An 18,248-nucleotide genomic window follows, 5' to 3' on the forward strand; every position below is an offset into this window, starting at 1 on the left:
TGAGAAACAATAAAATTTGATTTCTGTAACTATAAAATTATTTCCATATTTCCAGCTCAAAATTTTACATCTACAAAAGAACCTTTTTCCAAAGCTAATGAACACCGAAATGCTACGCATAATTAAAATTCACCTTGCCTTACCTGTAAACATTCTAGGCCAGCAGAATTTAAAGGAGGCAATGTTTTTTCTTACACTAAAGTGAAGCAAAGCAAACAAGAGAATACGGTATCCAACTGCCATTAGAAACAGCACCAGTAAATTTGTCCACTTCGCATTTCTGGAAGATGAAATGTTGTAGGAACCGCGAACAGCCTGTACGCCAGAAATGGCCCTCACCTGACCAACTGCAAATGAAGTCCCAATATACTCATTTTCGAGGAGCCCCTGCAACACCAATTCAAGATCCTCATATATATAATATATATATATATATATAACCAATTGTATAGAAGGCAAGATGAGTTATATGGTAGACAAAGCCAGAGAAGACTGCCTGCCTGGATAGCGTATGTGTGGAATGCAATGTAGGATAATGGATACATCCAAACTGGTCCTGGAAGAGCATCTCGGATCCTAAAATAACCTCCCACTAGCATCATTATTACCTGGGAGATGAACACCATGACAGATTTAGTCATACCTGTATGCTTATGTAGTAGTCCATTATGATGCATTTTTAAGCAATGTATCATACTGTTCAAATTGTGTTCAGCCACTTCACAATTTAACATTATAAAAACATCATAGACTAAACATTTTGAATAAACAAATAAATGGTACCAGACCCGTCATAAATACTGCACAAAGTAGAACTTACATGTACAAAAACTAGAGTCAAAGTGCACTCGAAAGTTTCAAGCCAAATGTAAGCAACAATCATCATAAGTGCTTCATTTGCTAACAGGCACATGAAAATATTCAGAACAAAATACATCAACAAGCTGAATTCACCCCTCATCCCAACAAGGAAATAGAAGACCAGGGTCGAAGATATAGAAATGAGGAACAGGAAGGGGATGCTGGCAAAGAGGTGCCCAAGTAGGAAAACTACTGCACCAGAGTGCTGATTAGATTCCTCATGCAAGTATATCTGCAAAAGTTCAAAAAGTAATTTCTTTCATGAGGACAATACAAACTAGACAAATATTTCAATAAGAAATGCATTACAGGATGGAGCCATATTGCAGGTAATATGAATTTTTGTTGCACACCATGGGAAGCTAGTAGTACATGGAGACATCCAATTAATTGTACTTACCATACAGATCGCAAAGATATAACATCAGAGGTGGTCCTATACAGGATCACTTGGTTAATGAGGATTCATAAAGCCAACAACAAATGGTTGGGAAAAAGGCTAGATGATTGTGATTGTGATACAGATCACAATTCAGTACTTCTTGACCTGCTCAACAATCTATTTGTTTCTTACAAGTTGTAAATAAAATTGATGCTGACTTGAGGCATATATTCTATTGGGTCTTGATGTAAGCAGATGCAAAAATTGAGAATATATATCTTACATCTATTGCAGGATTTGAAACAAGTTTTAGTGTGCTAGGAGTCATTATCATATCTTACATTGCCTTATTTGCCACAATGTTAGCAGATAACAGGATATCTTACATTCAGTATTCCATCCAATCAATCTCATAGTCTCAACACCTCTTCTTTAAATGCATATCAGATTTCATGTAATGAATGAAAGAATGGTTTATGGTCCTGCTTCAATTAGCTACATTAAGCTAGTTTCAGCATCTGTTGTAGACAGTGACTGACGTATACGAGTCTAAGTGGCTCCTTATTTTCCAATAAATAAATAAATTAAAGAGAGTCAATCCTTCTATTCACCATTAACAACACTCAAATCCCAGTCATATTCCCTTCAATATGTCTCTTCAGAAGCCCTTTACAGGAAAGTTGAGCATCTCACAACTTCAATCAACTATAATCAATAGAAAATCTTAATCATAGCTTTCATTACGAACACAGTCCTAAAGCAAGTCCCAAGAAGAGGAGAAAGAAGAAAAGAAAAAAAATAACACACAAATCGATGCGAGATGCCAAGATTTCGAAGACTTTCCCTCTTCATCACGAGTTTCGCGAATTACGGGAACTGGAGAAAACGAAAAAACTTTCGAAAAGTGGTTCGGAATACACATGATGAGGAGTCATGTGCGAAATTCATATAGGAAAGTGATCTTAATGACAAGGGCCGACGACGGAAGCTCGGGACGGAGCCGTATGATGCGGAAGTCTCACGTACGGTTCCCTGAGAAGGGAGTGGCTACCCACTGGAGCTTCGACCAACCACCACCGGTCAATTCCGCTTTGGGGCCAGCCCTTACTCTACCATTATTATAGGGGTATGGGGTTAAAATTAGAAATGGAGAAACGGCTTAATAGCATGTTATAAAAGATGACATGAACAATGAAGAGAAGCATCTTTAATGGCAATGAAGACAGAACTAAAGAATTTTTTGATAACATTCGAGTATGTTGTAAAAAAAGATCTGGGAGAGCTTGCATTGACAGCATAAATAGCCCATGACAGGAATGATTAGCAAACATGAGAACATATACTTGACATCAAATACTTCGGATAAATCCTATGATTATCATTACAATCATATGGTTGTATGAGTTGTTAAAGCTAGTTTATCTATATTATCACTAGTAAACTGCAAGGCAAAAGAAATATCATGCTTACCTTGATTTCATTTATATGAGCAGGCAATCCAGCAACACTTAGCAATAAGATAAATGACACAAAGACAAAAATTGCTGCAACTCTTTCCTGCAATTAAATAAGGTAGAGTAAGAAACAGGCCATGTCTGTACTTCCAGCATTGTGTGGTGTCTCAGTGTGATTAACATGCAGAAAGGGGAACAACTTCCACCAAAGATTTTACTCAAATTCCTCCATGACCCTAGCCTCTTATTTTTGCTGTCACTAATCCATCAATGTTAAAAGCAGATGCATAGGAGCTAAATCTAAAAAAAAACAATATTGAAGGCACCAGATTAGTGTGTCTTCAAGGAAAGTTAAAGAGTAGAAGGCTGTTGGCCATGTACCTAGAAATAGCCTGTTCAGGAATTAAAAGTCAGAAGAAATATCAAACATTTCTAAAGTTAAGATGTGACCATAGAAACATGATTTAGAAGATATATTCCTATGTCATAATGTGAATTGACCCTTTGTCTACACCCATAATGAATATTTAGTCATCTGAAGTTGGCTTACCATTAGTGCAGACAAGAGTCATCCCAATCAACATAAATAAGGTCAGATATAAAAATGAGAACTTCAAGATGAGAAAAGATTTCTTAGATAGTTTGATAGTTAATAATGTGAATCACCAAAAAGGATCTCACTGTGAACTAACCACTTGACACCAAAAACTCAAGCTATTAGGCTTAACAATCCCTTCACCTCCCCCCTTTCGCCCCCACCAAAACCAACCAAACCCTCAAGCTGGCTTGGACCACACCCGAACAAGGATAAGAGAATTGAGCCACAAGACCGACAACCAGCTTAATCATATAAACAACTGACTTGAGGTCTTGAAACATGACCTCCAAAACCCTAGTCTGAAATCATCTTAACCAACCATCTGAATCCAAAACTTTAAGCTACAAAATAGCATATATCAAGCTTAATACTAACATTGAATCTACCAGCATGTGTTTCAAAAATTTTATGCCTGGCTCCAAGAGGGATTGAAAAATGCTTTCATAAGCTCACCATTACAGATGATAAAGAATGACCGATGTTGGAAAATATGGTACCAACAGAGAGCATGACAAGCATATATAGAAGAAGCCGAATCCAAAAGTACTTCCATTCCCTGGACATAATCAACAGTGACCTCCATGTTAGTACTGCAGTTCTTGTTGCATCACTAGCCCTGCCTTTACTTTTAAGATGAGGACCTTCCTGCAGAATTCAAGTTGTGCATAATTTATTAACAAAGTCTAAGAACAATTTTGGCAAAAATACTTGTGCAAGTAGTCATAGCAGATGTAGGTTTTCTTTCGCATGTCAAGTTGCAGAAATTTCAACAAGTTAACAAACCATATTCGACAATTATGAAGGTCTCGAATTACATGCATTACACATATAGCAAATATGCCAAGCACTTAAATTACAAAAAATGTTCATTTTTTGAATAAATGTTATCCATGTTATAGTAATCAGAAGGAACTAGAAAAATCTAAATGTAATTGGTTCACCATCATCAATGTGTTGACATTTTGCATGTGTGTTAATGAACATCTATGTCTACATCAAGTGGCAAATCAGTTAGTAAAAATCATTAATAGTACTATTTTATGACCATTTGTCTTTAGGAGATCTGTTAGTAAGTAAAATAACTAGGGAATTACATCTGCATGAAAAAGTAGATGAAGTAGTTATGAGTAGGGGTGGCAATCGGGTCGGGTCAGACATAAACAGGTCGGGTCAAATACAGGTCGGATCAGAAAACTATAAATCTGAACCCGACCTGTTTATTAAACGGGTCAGAAATTACAAACCTGAACCTGACCTGTTTATTAAACAGGTAACCCAACCCGACCCGTTTAACCTGTTTAATAAACAGGTAACCTGTTTAATAAACAGGTAACCTGTTTAATAAACAGGTAACCTGTTTAATAAACAGGTAACCTGTTTAATAAACAGGTAACCTGTTTAATAAACAGGTAACCTGTTTAATAAACAGGTAACCTGTTTAATAAACAGGTAACCTGTTTACCCAACCCGACCCGACCTGTTTAACCTGTTTGCCCAACCTGACCCGTTTAACCTGTTTAGACATGTTTAATCTATCCAACCCAACCTGTTTAACCTGCCCAACCCGACCTATTTAGACCTGTTTAGATCCGTTTAACCTGTTTAGACCTGTTTAACCCGTTTAACCTGTTTAGACCTGTTTAACCTGCCCAACAGTTAAACGGGTTAAACGGTTTAAACGGGTCAGACATCTAAAATCCATATCCGACCCAATTAATAAACAGGTTAAACAGGTCGACTTGTTTACGACCCGAACCTGTTTAGGCCAAACCCAAACCTGTTTATGGCGGGTCGAACACGGGTCGGATTGGCGGGTCGGGTCATATTTTGCCACCCCTAGTTATGAGGCTAACTTGAAGCTCTTAGAAACTAGTTAACAGTATTTTCCTTTTCTTGATAGCACATATTGTGCTCACATTTTGCATTTTCTTAATAAAATTAATCTAGGTTACCAAAAGGAAGGTCAAAACAGAACTATAATATTTGTGTGTAAAACATTCAGAAAGCTATAATTGCATCAATTATATGAAGAATGAAAATGATCGCTTTAACTATGTCAGCCTGACTCTGTTTCTGGCTAAAAATGAGAACAGCTCCATCCGAACTTATGTTGATAAAAGAGATCTAAATATCCAGCAAATATGGACATAAATAAATTCATAAACATAGATTATACAAGCTTATGTTTCTCCTGAAAGTTGGACATGTTAATTTGATTCATTCATCTTTTGCTTGATTCATTCATCTTTTGCTTCAGCATTGTGAAATCCTCGACAAAAATGAAGCTAAAATCCAGGTTTCCAGGTCATATCTAAAGTTTTAGCAATCAAGGCAATAATTTCAGGGAATCATACCTTAAGCCATAAAGCCAAACCCATATAGATGCAATCCAACTTTTTCCATGAAAGTTAAGCAAAGAAAACTATAAAAATCATTGTCTCAAGAAGACTAAAGAGTACACCTTTTCAGTAAGTTTGGCAATCATAGATTCAACACCAGCAGAATCAGCTGATGATTTATATGTAGCTTCAAGTGTTCGAATTGCAACAGCTGTATCCATACTCACAGCTGAAAAGTCCCCATGATCATCCTGTTAAAAGTGTTACATATCCTGTTACATCTACCATAAACTTTCACAGTGCATAAAAACATTTACCAAGATAATACAGAAAAACAATCTACCTATTCCTGCTAAATAGAACTCAAATGTAGGTACCTGCAAATTTTTGCACATTGCTATAATCCTATCAAAATCAGTATTGATTGCACGTAAAAAGTGATCTGAAGGGCTTTGCATGATTGGGCAGGGAAAACCAGCATTGGAGAAGTGCTGCAAAATGAGAAACGTTAACCTCCGGAGGGCCAAATAAGAGCTCTCCACAATTGCAATCAGAAAGTATAAGTCTTTAACAACCCATGCTGGCTTAATTAGCATTCAAGTTACATAGCCGTGCAATAATAGAAATCAATTCTAAAATATGGTGAGAATTTGTTGTTATGAAATTTATAACAATTATACCTATGAGCTGAGATGGTCTTATGTCACACACCTAGAGGTTCATGAAATGAGAAATTTTATGTATGAGTCGCAAATTAGAGATCAACTTGTAATATGCATACAGAATTTAGACTATAACATTCTAATTGGTTCTTAAAAAATACGCTTGGGATGGGATGCCACCACGGTTCCAAGGTTCAAACCTTGGACCTCTTCCAAGTGAAGAGGATTCCAATCAGCTGAGTTAAGGCTGTTTAGATATGCACTCTAATTGTACAGTAATTTATTTTTTCCTTATGAAGAAGGGGCAGATGGACATGCAAATATGGGGAAAGGTTGACCACATAACAATGACTTGCAGTTGTAGATATCAAAGCTAAGTGTAAGAAGAAATGAAACTAATGTTTCCCACTATTAAGATGGTGGAATTAAAAGGTGAAAATGTTAGATCTTTTATGGATAAATTATTGAAGGAAGGAAGTTAGAACCCATGAAGTACAAATATTTCAAATATGCCCTGTTGGTGTCAGGTATATGCTGAATACTGATACTTATTGGATACCTCTAGGATATGTGCCAGATACATATTTTTAAGTATCCTATTTTCCAAAAATTAGAAAAAATTTGGATAATTTGAAAATATATTTGAGGTACTTCCCTGGTATCTCTAGGGATAAAGGCAAGGGCTGTGTTTTTCACCCTTTTTTTAAAATTTTTTGATGAACATTGACCTTTTAATGATGAATGGTTCATTTTGGAGTTTGTCGTGTTGATATTATTGTATGGAATAGGGATTATGGTCTATTGATTTGAATGATGACCAAATATTATTTGTGGATGTAAATACTATTGTGCAGATTATGGACTATGTTATGTTGATAAACCATCATGTTTTGTACTTTTTATAAAAATCCTATATGTATAAACTATGGACTCTGTTGTCTCCTTGCCGTATCATATCCTCCTTTTTCAAGATTTATCGAATCTAAGTACTTCGATTGTGTTGCATCCATATCCTGCATGCCTGTGCTTCATAGAATGGAGCTTATACTCTACTGAATAGAATATGGGACCAGATGGAAAATTACATCAACTAGTTAGAGAAATTCTTCGGGAATCCAAGGGAAATGATATATTCATAAAGTAGTATCACGATGTGAGGAATGAGGCAACTAAGAGGAATTCCTACATCAGACTACCAAAATATATAGCATGGCAGAAAAATAATAGTAAATAATGTTGATTAGAACAAGAGACCTTGTTCATGCAGCTTCTCAAAATGTAATCAGATAAATGCATTAAATCGGATAAAATTTTACCTGCAAACAAGCCAGAGTTTCTCCAAAAAACAATGTATTCCCATTTGAAAGTAAACAAATTCTGTCAAAGAGGCCAAAAACTTCTGTGCTGCTCTGATACATAGTAAATATGAGAGTGCATCCTGTGCTTGCAAGTTTCTTCAATGTAACCATCAATAGAAGTGCAGATACACTGAAAATAAAGTTAACCAGAAAAATCAGTGAAGCTCTACCCAATAGATATAGAGCTGCAACAACTAAAGGAGCTGTACCAGAGCAATTGATTAGCATTAGAGGAGAACTCAAGAAAACCTGTCAAGATGGTAAAGAGGTTCGTCTATAAATAAAACATGTGGCCTCATTACAAGCTCTCTTGCAATGCTGACACGCTTTCTCTCACCACTAGGAAGACTCTTCATATAACAGTGCCCACCAATGAGTTTGTCGGCATAGTCCCCTAAAGACATAGCAGCAATCGCTTCCTCCACCACACACTTCTTTTGAGAGAAGAAACCGGGAAGCTGTAGAAGTGCTGAGTAGTATAGCATCTCTCGAACAGTAAGTGATTTAATCAACACATCTTCCCTGTCAACATATCCCTGCAAATGTCTGATTGAGTACTGCAACTAGTAGAATATATGTACCATAAGCAATGGCAACACTGTCCTATGCAACATTGATTGACTGAATAACAAAAATTAAACAGATATGATATGAACTACTTCATCAACAACTTGCCAAAATGCATGGAGAAACATATTAGAAGTACCATAAAGCAACTACAAAAAAACATGGTACTAATAAAAGTTGCAACAAGCAACTGGTACAAAGCTAATTGTAGAATCAAGACCTGATGGTTCCTTGTAAAAGTTTCCGAACTTGATAATTACATGTAAAAATTTTGGAGAGCAAAAGGTTCATATGATTAAAAATTAAAAATTTCTGAGCACCCTGAAGACCTATCAGAGTACGAAATGACAGAAATAAAAATTATTAAAAGAAAAGGAAAAAAGAAAAACTCAATTGTTCTATGAAGGTCCATCGCAAAAGCTTCAAGAGAAATAACATTGTGTCGTGCATCTTGAGTTTGAAACTCCCTGAACGTTAAATACTTTCAGTTCATATCTTTCCAAATCATTCAGAAAACACTACACAGTAAAATATCTCAGTTCTGTTCTTACTTTCCTTCCGAAATACTTGAGCTCTCAACCAGTCGATTCAGCACGTCATAATTAACAATTGTGCAAGCCTCTGAAGAAAAGAAAGCCATTACGAGTTACCGACTCCTTATCGATCATGCATAATAAAATTTTAGCCTGACAGGTTCCTTATCCATTTGCCGTCGAGCTTCATATTCACCTTCTTTAGACTCCAAAAGATACGAAATGAGCCAATGACCATAACTGACATGAAAGATTGACTCTGAAACTTGTAAAAGAATCCAATATGTGGTATATTAAACATACATCCCACTAACCATTCTCAAAAATGAGGTACCTCCTGCAATCACTGGACATATTCCACGTGAGCAAAGAGATTCATTTCTTTCTAAGCCCATGAAGAATCAAATCCAACCCCAAATTTGATGCAGGAAAAGTGAGTAGGGTTGCTTTTGGGGCTTACTGCCCTAATATTGGACTATTTTCTGCTTTTATGATCTAACTGATATTTCTTTTATCTTGCATATTTGTCTAGTTCCTGTTCTTTTTTCTTTATTTATTTATTTTCTTCTCACACTAAAATTAAATAGGGACCTAGGTCCAGAATAATGCTGCAAGCAAAATTCTACCATAAAAAATTAGGTATCATAATTGAACTCACTTCCAGGTGTTACAATATCACATGGGTACAATACCATTTTCATGTTATTTGCATCAAACTTTGCAGTGGTCACAATTTTACATATTTCCCATGATGACAATTCAATGAAAATCTGGTCCATGTTATTATTATTTTCTTTTTCATTTTCGTTTCACATCAATATTACGATGTGGACTTAGTCTATATGCCATCACAATTGAACAAGTGCATGCTTGCAGGTTTCACAGTATCACAAGGATACACTGCCATTGTCACAATGTTTGTACCAAAAGTCTGCAGTGCCAACTAATTCATCACATTTTGCAATAACCCCTGAATGACAATCCAAATCTCAAGGGCAAAGTTGCATTCCAAAACAAAAAAGACAAGGAAAAATATTAGCAATTAATGCACTGTCTCGACTAGAAGTCCAAAGCCCTTAGCTTCAATTTCAATAATCTCTTTACTCCTCAACATCCAGGACACGAGTCCTATCTAAACTTTCAACATCTCATGGGATTTTCAGGAGGCACTAACAATTTTGGAGATTGAGCCAATAGATTGATCCAATAACGAGTGAAAGGAAGGTCATAGGGAGTATCCTATCCTCTGTGACTACATAAACGCAAATTGAGAAAGGAAAAAGTAAAGTAGATAGGAGCCTCATAAAAGAGAATTGTAGAACTCTAAAATTTTGGCCACCCAACCGAAGTCTTAACTTCACAATTCAATGTGAGTCCTATGCTTCTATAATATCAAAACAAGCTCCTAGGAGAGCCTCCTTTTGACAATTTGGTTAAGAGCAATTGGAAACTAGACATTAGAAAAGGGATTGGTTCAACGAAATAAAAAGGCTAATGGAGAAATAGCCCCCACATAGCCAAGCAGAGGAAATCATAGTCACAATTTTTTTTTTGTTTAAGCATAGAAGGGACAACTTTCATTAACCAGGAAAATAAAAATAATTTGCTCAAAAGATAAGGCATATCTGGTACAATGTTCAGTAGGGGATAGCCATGACCCTTATGACAGAAGATAAGAACATGACCTGAAACATACTGTTTTCTGCTATGAAGCGAACTGGCATCACCGCCAATTGCTGCCAGTACGATAAAGATATAACCAGTACAGGAGAGCTGAAACTGTATGTCTTGCCAGCAACCAGAACAATGGCTTTAGGAGGGCAATTCAATCTACATAGAGATCTGAAATCTCAAGGTATGAAATGCTTAACATGAAAAAAATTGATGATTATTTATTTAACCTATATTTTTGTGCATTGAGTATAAAAATTGACAAACTATTATATATCATAAGGTTCAAACGCCTCCATTGTAGTGATTTTAGTTAGAAGCCAGACAATTGTGAGGTGACAGCAGATACTTAATGGCATTAAGAAATATAAAAATTTGAATGCTCTAGGGCCTTCTGTGGGGAATCCTACTACTTAGGTTGATGAGTCAAACAAGCCAGTAACAAGTCATCCCACTTTGACCACAGAAACATCTCCCAATTTCCATTTATAACGGGGTTGATGCTAAGTCATCTAGATCTGGAATTAAAAAAGCCTCCAGCCAGTATCCACATTACCAAGCCATGCTGCCTATGGAGGAGAATTTGCCTTTGACTTCAGCATATGTTTCTTTGGATGAGTCTAAGCAACCTCCAAATTCCAAGCTCAGTCATGAGCCACAGTCAATCTTGTTAAGGAGGCTATGGCTTTGGTAAAGCGCAATTGGGCAAAAAAAAGCTCCTGCGGGCTGGATCAACAAAGGTTGGGCCATCTAGAGATGATACCACTTCTAATTCTGATCTGGAAGAGGATATACCATGAATGGAAAATGGTGTTTAGCATTTCTAAGGGTCATTGAGTTTCCCCTCTCCATTGAGGGACTCCTACTCAATCCATCTTACACATTTCAAAACCTCCTCCCCTAGAACTCCATTTTGATAAGTTGGTTAAACTCTTATCAGGAGCAGGTACCACTATTGGTTGCCATCATGGTGGAGTGGCAATCATGGAGGCAATAAGCCTTTCACAATATTATAATCAACGTGCAGGTTATCTTGTTGGGCTAGTAGTTAGAAATGTGTTTTCCTTTTTATTTACAAATAATTCTGCAACATGGCACCAAAATTTTGTTAAGATGGACTTGTCAGGATGAATTTGCCTGAGGGAAACTTAATAAATTTCTTTTTCTTATCACATATTAAAAAAATGCCATACATATCTTGTATGATAAAATATAACAAAGACTTTTCTATTAATAAATGCCAACCAACATAAAGCTAGCATTTATTGTTTTTACCATAATTAGTAACAGCAATCACGCCAACCAGATTATATTCCCCTAAACAATAAAGTGCATTCTTTATAGTTGAAGAGGTTGTTTTGAAATTGGTCACGTCTCATTTCACCATGTTAAAGGATTTATACATAATCTTTCTGGTACAAGTTTCATATATTGGAAGAATATCAAAATGCTAAGCTGAAACAATTTAAAACATTCATAACTGAATAGTAGTTTGAGACCTCAGAGAATGAATATAAATGAAATTAGCAGGGCACTTACATAGGAACCATATGGCATCTGAGATTTCACCCCATTCACAAAAACTTCGCCGTACATTCTAGCTGCACCATGCAATCTGCCTAGAAAAGCACAATACAAACAAAATATAATTTTGTCAGTTGTCATAAAAGTATGCAATAAACAATTCAAACACCAGCCTCAATGCAACATCCTCCTTGAAAGTCCTCGTTTCTTTTCAATGACAAATTTAAAAACAACCTCACTTCACCTCCTTTCCAATTCCTTTTGACAATCATGAACTACTTCTTCTTTCTTATAATTTTCGTGATATTTCTGGAATATATTCACAAACTGCTTTTTCCTATGCACCTTAACTAACATTTTTTAATTCCATTCTGTTTGAAATTATGACATCTTTTATGAGGTTTAATCTTGAATTTCAAAAAATATTTAGCTGAGTTGAGACAAAATTCTCCCACCACATTATCTGAGAAACCCAAATTACCCGTGAAAGCTACGAGAATACCTTCAGTGTCAGTTTTGATGCAAACCTGCAATTGCCCTCAGTAATGTAGACTTTCCAGATCGTGCAGGGCCCATGATAACTGTAAGGGTGCCCGGCAATGCATAGCCATTTGAACTCTTTACAACCTTATCAGAATACCTCCTCTTGTCCTTCACTGTCACAGTCAGGTCCTTCCACACAATTGATGCCCCAGCTATCTTTCTTGCAGTGACTGATGAAGAAACCTCGGGCAATGATGGAGAAGGCAATGACCCACTGTTGATCTTGGACAACGATGGGGAGGCCGTAGCGGTGGCAACGTGGATTGATTCACCCACTTCCTCTATCTGTGCATCAATCTCTGTGTCATCCCACTCGGGCGAGTCTTCAAAAGAGATAGGTTGTCTGAAGGTACCCGGTTTCCGCAGGTAGAAGAAGGCACCTTGTGTTGCTCGGCCTGTTGGACTACTTGCTGAAGATGAGGATGATCTGTAGTTATCTGAATATGACTGTATCTCCTCCATTTTTTTAGCAACCTTTAAAGGCTAAAATCTCAAATCTCACAAACTATTGTTTTACCACTGATAGAAACAGTATATCTTCCAAAATGGAGGCTGTTCTTCTGGACATGATTGCATGAATTCAACATCAGACTACTACTCAACTCCCTTGTAGCATTCCCACAGACATACCTCAACTCTAATTGGAAATTAGCTGGCCTGCATTGTTTAGATAGATATTACAAAAAGAATTAAAAGAAGCTATTTGACCAAGCCAATTTAAAGTTATATATACTTTTGTTTCTATATCAACGCCAAATCATATACCATTCTTAAAAAATGTAAAAAGCTTCGTAATAATTACATGTTTGATCTTAAAGAAAACATCATTCCACCACAAACGAAACAACTGAAAATTGTAAACCATAATTAAATCAACCAATCAATTGATTAAATAAGCATGCACATATATTCGTACAAGTGACAACCTCATTTAAATAAAACTCACCTATTAAAAATATCTGAAAAAGAAAGAAAGAAAGAAAGAAAGAAAGAATTCCCACATCAGACAAATGTTACTAAGATTTCCGTGTAACATCCTGTTCAGATCATCAAAAGGACCTCATTTAGTTTTCAAGGGCATGCATTCCCACACAGATATGAAAGTGGCGACAGATATCAACAACAATGCAAACAAGATGGATGCCTTTCGCTCAAAGGGCGAAAAAAGAAGGATTAGTGTCAATAAGAGCACCAAACACTGTCTTCAATCGTAAAACCCTTCTTTTCTACACGAATCCTAAAACCCTAAATCACCCAAACCATTACTCCATTTAATTTCCCACAAAAACCCAAGTCCTAAGCGACATTACTCACAGTAAAAAACTCCTTGTTTACTTAAATAACACTCCCAGGAGTTCAAACAGCACCATCTGAAGTCACCTACAACAAACCCTAAACCCTAGCAGAAATCAAGAATCCAAATATCAATATCAAACACCCACACCTACTTTCGCACAACCACCAACCCTTCAACAACCACCAACACACGGAGATCTCCAATGGAAGAAGAAACTCATAGCTCTCCATACTCCTCAGAAACCCAAATCCTTTTGAAACCCATTTAAGAACAACAAAGGAAACGGATCCTAAGCTACCGACGAGGCAATATTTAGCTGCTCATGAGTTGCGAGAAAAAAGGCAAAAAAAAAGGTCCCTCTTTTACAAAGCTGCCAACAGCCACCGCACAGGAAACAAACGAAGAAAAGAAGAGAGAGCCATTAGGCCGAAAGAGACCCTCTTACCTCGATCCCAGTGGCTATGGAGTGAAGCCTTCTTTTCCATGACCGAGAGAGAGAGAGAGAGAGAGAGAGAGGCCTACCCTTTTCTTATGGTTTCTTTTTTTAATATTTTATTGACTTTTGTTGGACCTCTCGCATTGTTAGTTTCGTGTGTCCTTTGTGTACATTTTAAGTGAACCTCACCCACTGATAACGACAAGAGAAGCTGATGACTGTCAGTAGAATTGCAGTTGTAGAGGACTTGAGGTGAGCCTTTCGTCTTTCCAAATAGTGTTGGTTCTTTAAAGCTTTTGACCGGCTTTAGCTGTTTGGAATGGCCCTGTTCTCTCTTTTTCGGCTCTACTATATCTTTAGTAGCCGGGAAGCGTGTTTTGTTTTCTACTGCGTCAAATAGCGGAGGGGAGGCAAGCAGCAACGGAGGGGGAACGGAAGCTTTAAAAACAGGGTTCGGGTTGTATTTTTGGCCGGAAAGAATGATTTCAACTGTCGATGGCTATTTGAATCTTTATAAAAAAATATATTAGAGTGTTTTAAGATTCATGCAATAGAAAGAATTTTTTCTTTTTTTTTTGGCTCCAACAAATGGTCCACACATTTCTATTATGAATACACTATAAAAATCAAAAGATAATCAATTTTCTTTTCCTGATCCACATCCATAGGTTACTTTTAAAGTCATCCACCACATATAAGGCCATCTAATGTAAACATGCCTAATCTGAAACTCAACATTGTGTCTCATCATGACTCGTGTAACAACCTAGGACCTCACCCAAAATGGCTAGCCGGAAGGTATTATATGGGTTCCTTGATCCTGTATAAGTACCTAAGATCTACCCAGCAAATAACCGATGTGGGACTACACACACGTCCGCACGGGTCCTCACAAACTCCTCCCGTTTAAGTCCTGACGTCCTCGTCAGGCTAAGGGTTCATATCTATTCAAATCAAATCACAAATACCACGATTGACCCGTGGTCAGCCCCAATGGATCCGTGCTGCAGTGTCCCCTAGTCCACATAGGTTATGGGCCGGGTCCGCTCTGATACTATTTGTAACAACCCAGGACCTCACCCAAAATGGCTAGCCGGAAGGTATTGTTTGAGTTCCTTGGGTGCGAGCGTGTGTTTAGTTCCACATCGGTTATTCGCTGGGTAGATCTTGGGTACTTACACAGGATCAAGGAACCCAAATAATAACTTCCGACTAGCCATTTTAGGTGAAGTCCTGGGTTATTACAACTCGGATGTTCCAAAATAAGGAATGATGCCCATCTGCGCCACTAGATTCCTTCTGGATTTAGCTTATTATCATAGTCGAGTCGCTTTTTAGCAGGACCGCTCTAGCCTGCAAAGCATGCTGTGCATATCTTAGATTTGCCCATGCCGCGTTCAACTTTGAAAGCGATTAGGGATGTTGATTTAGTGGCATTAGGCTATTTTGAAGTCTTTCAGGTCTCTCTATCATTATGGTCACTTTGCGCGGCAAATCTATGGAGTGGGAAATTGAGATGCAATTAAGTGGAATTTCACCTCTATAATACGGGTTTTTTTTCCACAAGTGCAGGTCTTTACCTGACGTACGGGTGCCCCAGCTCAAAGAATTTATTATACTCTTGGCCCCACGACAAGTTGCACTGACATAGGAATCACTAGGGGCTCGTTTGGTTCGTGGGAAGTATTTTCCCTCATAGGAATATGATTTCTGGGAATCAGATTCCTAGGAAGAGGATACCTAGGAAGAGGACTTTTGGCATGTTTGGTTAACCATGGAAAAGTGACAAATTTCCAAAGTGCTTATGTTTGGTTGACCATCCACTTTTCTAGGAAAGTTATGTATAATTCCTATTATGCCCTTAATAAAAATTAGATATTTAATGCCTCTTTAATGCTTCTTTAATGCTGAAGGGTCTTTTTGGGAAAAAATAAAAAAGAAGTGATTCCCACCTCATGGGAAAGTAACTTTCCCATGTTTCTCATGGGAAAGACTTTCCCATGAAATGTGGGAATCATATTCCCATGGGAATACAACTTTTCCATCTCTCTCCTTTAAAAATTCCAACCAAACAAAATGCATTTCATTACTTTTTTTGTTGACCACACTTTCCCCCTCCTTTTCCTCCCAGTAGTTTAAAGGATTAGGATGTCTTTTAGATTTTGAAAGAGAAGTCATCATGCTTTGGCTTTGGACCAGCAGAAGCGAGCGAATGGCGGTCATGATGCCACTTCATCTCGTGGGCAGGAGTGGGAATTTATTTGCATTTAAAAAGATTTGAGTTGTTGGGTGGCATACGGGTCGCCTTGTTTAAATTCATTGTTGAAAGTTGAAAGCATTTTTAAATGCCGAGAAAACGGTTGGCGTCGTGCTTCGGCGTGTCCGGTTCCCCCCCGCTGCATTGGCTACAAACTCTAATTAAATATACCATAGTAGTCATCAATAGTCATTTTTTTAACTGCTGCTTATGATTTCCTAAAATTTCTCCATCTTAATCATCAAATCACACACGTTCCTTTTCTATCACTACTAGTAAAATATTCCCACGATATAGAGGAAATTAAGAAAATAAATTAATTATCTTGCCATAAGTATTACTTGAGATGGATAAAAAGATAGAATAATTATAAAATTCTTTGATAATTTACACAAATATAAAGTAAGAAAGCAATAAAAATAATATAGGGAAGTAGGAGATATGCATGAAGCAAGGAAAGTATATGCATATGTCGAGAAATATTTAATAAAATTAAAAAAAATACAAGTATATTAACAAATAAAAGGTATATATAATAAAAAATATACAAAAATATCTACAAATAAGATTTTCTCTCTCCTTTTTCTACCTTCAACCTCCGCATCACCATTAGCCTCTTCACATCCTCCATCTCTCTCAATCCTTCGCCTATCATCCTAAGTTGGCAATTGCCATTATCCCCTTCTCTACCTCATTCTTTCTTTCTTGTATCTTAACACTGCCCCTCCATCACCAACACCATTACCTACCTAGCCATCTTTTTTTAATACTAACGTCACCGCTATCATAGTCACCATTTGTAATCTTTATTCAACTTTTTAAATTAAATTTGAAGTATTGCCGATGATATATGAAATTATGTTTACAATGTGATTGATGCGATGATTATATTATATGTTCTATATGCTCAAAAGGATTCTGGATGATTTACCACACACACAAAAAAGGATTCTTAACATTTACACTATAGTTCTCATTTTTTTGATCTAGCAGTAACATGTCGATATATGTATTTATCAATAATGATCCTTGTTTTTCCTAGTCCTATATACTAATTTGTTGATATTAGATTTTTAAGAATATGGATAATAAAGAGTATAAAGATAGCCACAAAATTAATATAATGTTTAAAGATTTTGAGTTGCAACAAAGACAGAGAAGCCCAAAAAGATGATTGCAAAATTAGCATCACTATAAGTAATGAAAAAAAAAATGAAAAAATATGGAAGACATGCTTTTAGCATTATCACAAATAGCTAAACTATGTTATTTAGAATATTTAAAAAAGATGGAAAGACAGCAAATCATACCTGGGATGGTTTATGTCCAAGACAGCACATCGGGTCCTCCAAGTCATCCATTTGATAGGTATAGAGATACTAGCAGCTAAGATTTATTTTATGGAGATGTAAGCGTGGAATTTGGATCTTGAAAATTAGAAATAAAGTTATTATTAATGTAGATTGGAAATAAAAGTTGTTGGAGAATGTTAAATTGCCTAATCCCTTTTAAAGTAAGTTGACCTCCAATGAAATGTGAACATGCCATAAGGATGCTCTTCTTAATGAATACCTCAAGGGCCTTCATTTTTGGGACCCTTAATGCATTGTTGTAACTTTGTTTAACATCAATAATGATGGATCTTAGATATAGTAAAATGCTTGGTTAGGATGGAAGAGAGAGGGAGAGAGAGAACATATATTGAATTTGATTTCTAGTTTTAAATTGATTTGAATAAAAATTGGGCTTAATCAAATCATAGTGGC

General features: G+C 36.6%; 1 protein-coding gene across 3 annotated transcripts; it reads right to left on the reverse strand.

The window, feature by feature from the left end:
• ABCG3 (ABC-2 type transporter family protein) lies at positions 1-14,325 on the reverse strand. Of its 3 annotated transcripts, none has more exons than XM_008778657.5 (12): positions 14,235-14,325; positions 12,477-13,149; positions 11,965-12,044; positions 7,904-8,190; positions 7,613-7,784; positions 6,012-6,125; positions 5,757-5,885; positions 3,749-3,940; positions 2,714-2,800; positions 821-1,093; positions 501-608; positions 1-387 (listed from the first exon to the last, which is right to left on the reverse strand). In XM_008778657.5, the coding sequence occupies exons 2-12, from the start codon at positions 12,952-12,954 to the stop codon at positions 130-132; spliced, it is 2,178 nt and encodes a 725-aa protein (XP_008776879.3). In that variant the 5' UTR covers positions 12,955-13,149; positions 14,235-14,325; the 3' UTR covers positions 1-129. The 3 variants fall into 3 exon arrangements, with proteins under 3 accessions (XP_008776879.3, XP_038979563.2, XP_088574239.1); XM_039123635.3 differs by having other exon boundaries at positions 13,941-14,237; XM_088718113.2 differs by lacking the exon at positions 14,235-14,325 and adding an exon at positions 13,439-14,204.
• Positions 14,326-18,248: the final 3,923 nt, after the last annotated feature.

The sequence above is a fragment of the Phoenix dactylifera genome, chromosome 3, assembly GCF_051530095.1.
Source record: "Phoenix dactylifera cultivar Ajwa chromosome 3, Ajwa_hap1_PhDact_Kaust_v1.1, whole genome shotgun sequence".
NCBI lineage: Eukaryota > Viridiplantae > Streptophyta > Magnoliopsida > Arecales > Arecaceae > Phoenix > Phoenix dactylifera.